The following is a 6865-nucleotide window of genomic DNA, read 5'->3' as shown; positions in this document are numbered from 1 at the left end:
CATTGCGGAGCACAGGCTCCGGACGCGCAGGCTCAGCGGCCATGGCTCACGGGCCCAGCCGCTCCGTAGCATGTGGGATCTTCCCAGACCGGGGCACGAACCTGTGTCCCCTGCATCTGCAGGCGGACTCTCAACCACTGCGCCACCAGGGAAGCCCCTTGGTGTTTCTTTTTTAAAGAAAAAAAACAAAACAGGAAGTTTTCTCTAGTAAGAATTTAATGCACAAAGAAAACTCATAAACTGAGTTAATACAAAGTATATATTTATTCTCTTAACCACATTGTATACATGCACATAATATTATGTAAATAAAAATAATTTAAATCTTTATAAATAGTGAAATAAATATTAAAATAGATAAATAAATGTTTAAGTAGATAAGTAAGTAGATAGATCAGCATGGGCATCTATGAGGGACGAGTGCCTGTAGAGTAGAACATCATGTTGCTTAATATTCCTGAAAACACTGGACAAATTCATTCAATTCAGGGCATGATGAGAGCAGAAATGAGAGTCTTTGACATGGCAGCACAGGTGGAAGTGTGGTCTTGTTAGGCAGTGAGAATCATTTCTCAGGTTGAACCAGGTGTGTGTCATTCCTTCCTCCTGAGTCTTTCTTGCAAGTTTGTTGATGAAGAGAAGGATCTCATGACTTCTGCTCTGACAATCTCCCAGGCACAAGGGCTGTACTTCTTCTCTTGCAGATAGACAGTGATTCTGTGGAAGTATTTCCTCACAGCCAGGATGGAGTCCTCCTTCAGCAGGGGAGTCCCTTCCAGCCCCGCCTCCTGCATCAGACAGGCTTGCAGGTCAGTGAGCTGCTGATAAAGTGCAGTGCAGAACTTGTCCAGGAGGGTCTCATCCCAAGCGGCAGCCGAGCCCTCTGTGCTGAAGAGCTGGAAGGTCTGCTGGATCATCTCATGGACGACAGCGATGGCTTGAGCCTTCTGGAACTGGTTGCCTCCAAACGCCTCCTGGGGGAATCCAAAGTCATTTCTGTCCTTCAGGCAGGAGAAGGGGGAGATTCTCCTCATCTGTTGCAGGAGCATCAGGGCCCTCGTGTTAGCCAGGCTGTGGGTCTGAGGCAGGTCGCAGCCCAGAGAGCAGTTGGAGTGGCAGCTGAGCAGCACCAGGGCCAGGAGTAAGGACACGGTTGGGGCCATCGGGGACCCTGCAGATGCTGCCGGCCTGGCTGAGGTGGGGACTCTGTGAACCCTGCTCTCTAGGTTCTCTGAAGACCTTCCTTCAGGCCTGGGTCTTAAATGGGAGCGAATTGGTTTCCATTTTCTGAATGTTCCCTCTTACCTTCTACTTCTGTTTTTGCTTTTCATTTTGCACTCTCCAGATAGGTTAGGGCAGTGTTTCTCAACCACTGTTTTTCATCCTTGCCTCCCCTTCTCCTGCCCACAGAACCTTTCTAGATATTTTTTTCCATATGGCCCCCCTATGAAATTTTGATACACAGATATACTGGGTACATCAATATGTACTCCATGCGTATCTCTACTTTATAAATAGAAAAAGAAAGTGAAAAGTTTTTTCTTTTTATTCGATGCAGGGGTGAGTATGACAAAAAAAATTAGGCTAAAAATTAACTGTAAAAGCTACTGCAATTAATTTAACATTTTGGTTAAGTGCGCAGAATGACTTTTAATGTAATACATTTACTTAATAAATAGGAATGTATCAAATTACATATTCAATAAAAATTTATACAAATACTTCATAAGAATACCAATGTATAGATATATTTAAAAATCTATCAAAACTGCTAAAACCATTGACAATTTAAATGATTTTCTTAACATTTATTTTTAAGTAATTTTTAGTTTTGATTCATATCATAAAATGATTTCTAACTTCACTAGATGCTAGATATTGTCAACAACTTTTTCTCTTTAGGACTAGACGTAATTATTGATCTCCTAGATAACTTTTTTAGAATTAAATAATAAAATACAACCTATTTGTGCTTAATTCCCGATGCCCACATCACACTGAGGCTCAAACATAAGCAAAATCCACAAGACAGACAAGGACAGCTCATAAGTAAGCAGAGGGCACCTCTCACATTATGACTTTGAGTTCAATCATATGATGGAGAGAAAGTCCTGTAATGAAACATCAAGCCACCATGGCTTGTAGCACTGATCCTGCATATTGTGTATCTTCCATGCACTCAATGTCAATGCCTCTCGTCTCATACACAAGAAAACCCAAAGAGAAAAATGAGTACAAAGGATAGGGTTGGATAGGGTTGAGCTTTGGAGTGCCACCCACCATTGTAGTAGCTAAGATTTGTTCGCACCCCTAAGAACTAATGTTTGCACCCGTGGGAGCGATCTGCTCCCAGATGATTTAGGAATCATCATCGATTTGAATCTTTCTCTGTATTTTTGCATTGAATTTCAGATTCCCCAAAGGACTGTCAGAGGTTCCAATCCAAGCCTATTCTTTTCAAACAAAAGAAAACCATCTTTGTAATTAATTGAGAACTGGATAAATGTTGATTGGGATCATGGAAAGAATTCACTTTCAACTCTGATCATGAATTCTTTTATTTTGCAGTGGATGTTCTGTGGCCTCAGCCCCCTCTAATTCCGATCTTTCAATAAATAATAGGTATGTGACTATCTGTGGCAAATCAGCTCTGTAGCAACTGGACTCTGTCGTATTCTCTGTGGTATCCTCGGCACCAGGCCCAGTGTAATCACGCAACAGGTACTTTTAACTAAAGCAGTTTCTCAGATGGTCTCCTCCCACTGGAAGGCAGTTACGAATGACCAAGCTATTTTCCTTTATCACGGTCGTATTTGCTGGGATTATAATAGACAGTGGCTGGTATTCCCACTCTACTCCTACTGGTATCAGTCATGCCTACTGAGTTTGTTGCTAAAACCACTAGGATTCTCTTTCCTTTAAGGTGCCTATGGCTCTGGGGATTCAAGTTGTAAGAGCAGCACAATTTTCAGCCGTTGCCCGGCACTCTATTAAACTCAGGAGGATGGCCTCGTTGCTAATTTGTCCTCTACTAGGTCATGACAGAAAATAACCAGCTTGATGTCACATACAGAGCCACGTATCTGAACTCAAATTCTCCCTGATTCACACAGGTCACAGCAACCAGACAATTAACCACGTTACTCTTACTGAGATTCTTTGGAGACTCCTCACAAAGACTGATGAATGATCATGTTCATCCTGTGTCTTCATTCCCTTTCAAGGGACGATGGGGTCCATTTCAGTTTGATTTCCAAATTTTGACACATAATAATTAAAGCATTACTGCAGGTTGGAAATCAAGAGTTTGGATTCTGAGTCCTCGGTCTGCTCTTTTGGCCTGGTAAATGGCTCATTCTTCTTTATTTACATGAATATATTCTCTCTTCTGGATGCCAAGACATGTAGTCTTCAATGCCCTTTGTGGTCTGAATGTTTTTGTCCCCACAAAATTCGTATTTGGAAGTCCAAACCCCCAAAGTGATGGTATCAGGTGGCGGGCCCTTTGGGACTTGATTAGGGTGTGAAGATGGAGGCCTCACGATGGAATTAGTGCCCTTATCAAAGAGGTCGGAGATAAATGCCTCCCTCTCCTGCTGTATGATGATACAAGGAGAACTCTGCAGTGTGAGACCTGAAGCAGGCTCTCACCAGAACTGGACCACGCAGACACCCAGATCTTGGATTTCCAGACTCTAGAACTGTGAGCAATACATTTCTGCTCTTTACAAACTACCCAGTCTATGCTCTTTTGTTGAAGAAGCCCAAGTAGTAAGACATGACCTGACCTATTGTGTCCTTAGAATACCTCCCAGAAGTCTGTAAAATACCTAAAGCAAGAGGTACCATCTTACCCAACCCCGTTTCCTAGACAGCTAGTCCAGTCCCAGCATTTCAGGAGCTCAATGCATACTCATGAAGGGACCAGTGATGATAGTAATAGGAGAAGGAACAATACCAACATATATTAGATAGATATGGTATGAGAGGATGATAATCTACAGAGACTTTGGAAATTCTTCATGGTTCTACAAGGGAAGTGATAATGGAATATTGTGTGAGATATTTTTTTAAAGATCATTTGCAGGAATATTTTCTTCTTCAAGTTTGCATTTTCAATACTTAGAAGATCAGGATGAGAATCATGGGCCTGGACGCAAATGGAAGAGTCGCTCTCCATTTTTTCCTCAGTCATCCTCAAGTACTTACAAGGAGCTGCCTGATCATACTTTTCTCGTCTCCCTCAGGCAATAAGGAAGCAACTTGTGTCTACATTTGTGGATATTTTCCTTGTAGGCTATGCCTTTGGGCATCAATTTGAATGCTTCTTTCCAACAGTCTATGATGCTGTGATCCAACAGTCTATGATGCTGTGAACTCTGAGTGACATCCGTGTGATCTTCCCCAAGCTGAACTTGTGAAATAAGAATTTGGGTCTGATTGTGGGTTTGTTTCTTTTTTTAAATTTTCTTTATTTCAGCAAATGAACAATAAATATACCTGAAATCATAATACCACTGAGTCTGAGAATAAATATTCAAACTTGACTCTTTTCTTTCTTTTAAGGCAGAACTAGAGGATGAGATATTTTTTAACTTTTTATTTTATACGGGAGTATATTTGATTAACAATGCTGTGCTAGCCTCAAGTGTACAGCAAAGTGATTCAGCCACACACATTCATGCATCCATTCTTTCTCAAACTCCCCTCCCATCTAGGTTGCCACATAATATTGAGCAGAGTTCCCTGTGCTACACAGTAGGTCCCTGTTGGCCATCCATCCCAAATATAGCAGTGTGTACATGTCAATCCCAAACTCCCCAACTATCCCTCCCCCACCCTTCCCCCCTGGTAACCATAAGTTTCTTCTGTTAGTCTGTGGGTCCGTTTCTATATTGTAACTAAGTTCATTTGTATCCTTTTTTTTAGATTCCACATATAAATGATATGTCTCTTTCTCTGTGGGTCAGATTGTTTTTTAATGAAGTGTGTGCAAGCAAGAACATTACTTGTTCCCCTCCACCCCACCCAGAACTTCATTAGGACAAATAGTGTAAAGATGAAAAGTGGTCTTATGCACTGAACTTGTCTCCTCATCTATTAATCATCCAATAATTTCCCAACTTCTTTGCAGTGAGATTTCCACGAGGATAAATCCAGGCCATGTAATGTGAGCAGAAGGGCTCTTGCCCTGTATAGTCCTGGCCCTTGAAAACGTCCCATGTGATGCACCGGACTTTTTCCCTTTACCACTGAGTGGAATAGACTCAAATACTGCAGAAAAATTTGCAGTCACCTGTTGATGATGGAAAAATCCACAAAACAGGGGGTACCCATGTCCCCGAATCACTCTTTGGAGAGCAACTTAGAACATCCATCTGATCAGGAATGCCTGCCTTGTGTTCTTATACCAGGGAAAGATAAGATTCTATTATGATCAAATTCCTGACAGCATTCTCTTTACCCGTTACAGCAGTCAGCATTAAGTTAACTGACAAATATCTTTAACACCACACTATCCAAAAAACCTTTCTATACTTCATGTGTTGAAAATAGCAAATACCTCTCCCAAAACTTAAAGTGATCTTTTAAATTACGTTATAAAATTATTTATACAAGAAAAGAGATTGTGTTCTGTCAAAACCTTTTTTAAAATCATGATTTTCTTTTCAGACATTTTTCAGCCTGTGAGGAAACACAAGTCGAGATTGCTTTGGACTTGAACACTAATGTAATTGAATGAGAAGTGTCACGAGTATAAAAAATATTCTGTATTTGTTGACATTTCTTTGAGGATTCTTACATAAGGGAAAGGCACCTTTTAATTTCCACTCTGACAACCTCCCAGGCACAGGGGCTGTATTCCTTTGCCTTCAGATAGACATGGATTCCATGGAAATACTCCCGGGCAGCACGTCCCAAATCTCGACAATCCAGATTGTCTTTTTTCATCTGCTCCAGTCGGTGCAGCCTCAGATGAAGGCTAGAGAGAAGTTTATCGAGGAGGGTGTTGTTCCAGGCAGCACGGCTGTCCTCTGTGGTGAAGAGGTTGAAGATCTGCTGGAGCATCAGATGGTGGTGACAGGTGCCTTGAGTCACCTGGATTGGGTGACTCAATCAAATTTTTCCAAGGAAATTTGAAGTCGGTTCTGTCCTTTAGGCACCACTGAGAGGGGATTCTTTGCAACTGTTCCAAATGTTGGAAGACGTCCTTGTTTTCCTGGCTATGGCTTCTAGGCAAGTTCCAGCCAAGAGAGTAAGCAGGGATAGAGCAGAGCAGCACTCCTGCCACTAGCAAATAGATCTGGGCCATTAAGAAAGGGTGATTCACTAGACGGCCGCCAGGAGAGGCGTGGGCACCGCCAAACAATTAATTGGAGGGAAGCTTCCTTCCCTGGAACTGTGGACAGCGTCCTTCCCTAGGCGGCCGGTAGAGGGCGCAGAGTTTGTTTGGGAAACGCCGACGATTAAGTTTGCCTTCTGCAGCTGTCTCCTGCAGCTCGAGAGACAGGGCGAAAAGTAGTCCCTGAGGCTGCTTTAACAATCAGCATAGTGCGCGAAACACCTTGGTTTTCTCGGTGCTGAGTGTTGAAGAGGAAGCCTTGTCGCGGCCTCGCCAGAGAATTTTTGTGTGGCTGGGAACAAGAACTTTGCATTTTCAGGCTTCCCCTGAGTTTTGCGCTTTATTTTCTCACAGAAACTTGAGCGAGGCAATTTTTGGGAAAGAAGCCTTTTTCTGAGCGGTCTGAGGTGGGGAATCAGAGCGATCCCCAGCCGCAGAGAAAAGGGAGCCGATTTTTCCGATTCGGGCTCGTTTCTGGCGCGAGACAGCGAAGGCCCAGAGAAAGGGGAACGCGGCGGCGGC

At 42.7% G+C, this 6865-nt stretch overlaps 1 protein-coding gene, 1 long non-coding RNA gene and 1 pseudogene across 2 annotated transcripts; 1 reads left to right on the top strand and 2 right to left on the bottom strand.

The window, feature by feature from the left end:
• Window positions 1-427: 427 nt before the first annotated feature.
• Window positions 428-1206, bottom strand: LOC125964699 (interferon alpha-1-like). The gene has a single exon (XM_049711083.1). The coding sequence runs from the start codon at window positions 1161-1163 to the stop codon at window positions 594-596; it is 570 nt and encodes a 189-aa protein (XP_049567040.1). The 5' UTR covers window positions 1164-1206; the 3' UTR covers window positions 428-593.
• Window positions 1207-3180: 1974 nt separating this feature from the next.
• LOC125964713 (uncharacterized) lies at window positions 3181-5623 on the top strand. The gene is made up of 2 exons (XR_007477949.1): window positions 3181-3343; window positions 5135-5623. It is a non-coding gene; the product is annotated as an uncharacterized LOC125964713 (long non-coding RNA).
• A 176-nt stretch (window positions 5624-5799) lies between these two features.
• Window positions 5800-6373, bottom strand: LOC125964707 (interferon alpha-13-like; annotated as a pseudogene).
• Window positions 6374-6865: the final 492 nt, after the last annotated feature.

Source organism: Orcinus orca, chromosome 6 (assembly GCF_937001465.1).
Source record: "Orcinus orca chromosome 6, mOrcOrc1.1, whole genome shotgun sequence".
Lineage (NCBI taxonomy): Eukaryota > Metazoa > Chordata > Mammalia > Artiodactyla > Delphinidae > Orcinus > Orcinus orca.
Note: the sequence above shows the minus strand (reverse complement) of the source record. Positions and strands in the feature narration are given on the sequence as shown.

Bases quoted from the DNA above. Each gene is read 5' to 3' on its own strand.
- LOC125964699 (XM_049711083.1), bottom strand. From the start codon at position 1,163: ATGGCCCCAACCGTGTCCTTACTCCTGGCCCTGGTGCTGCTCAGCTGC.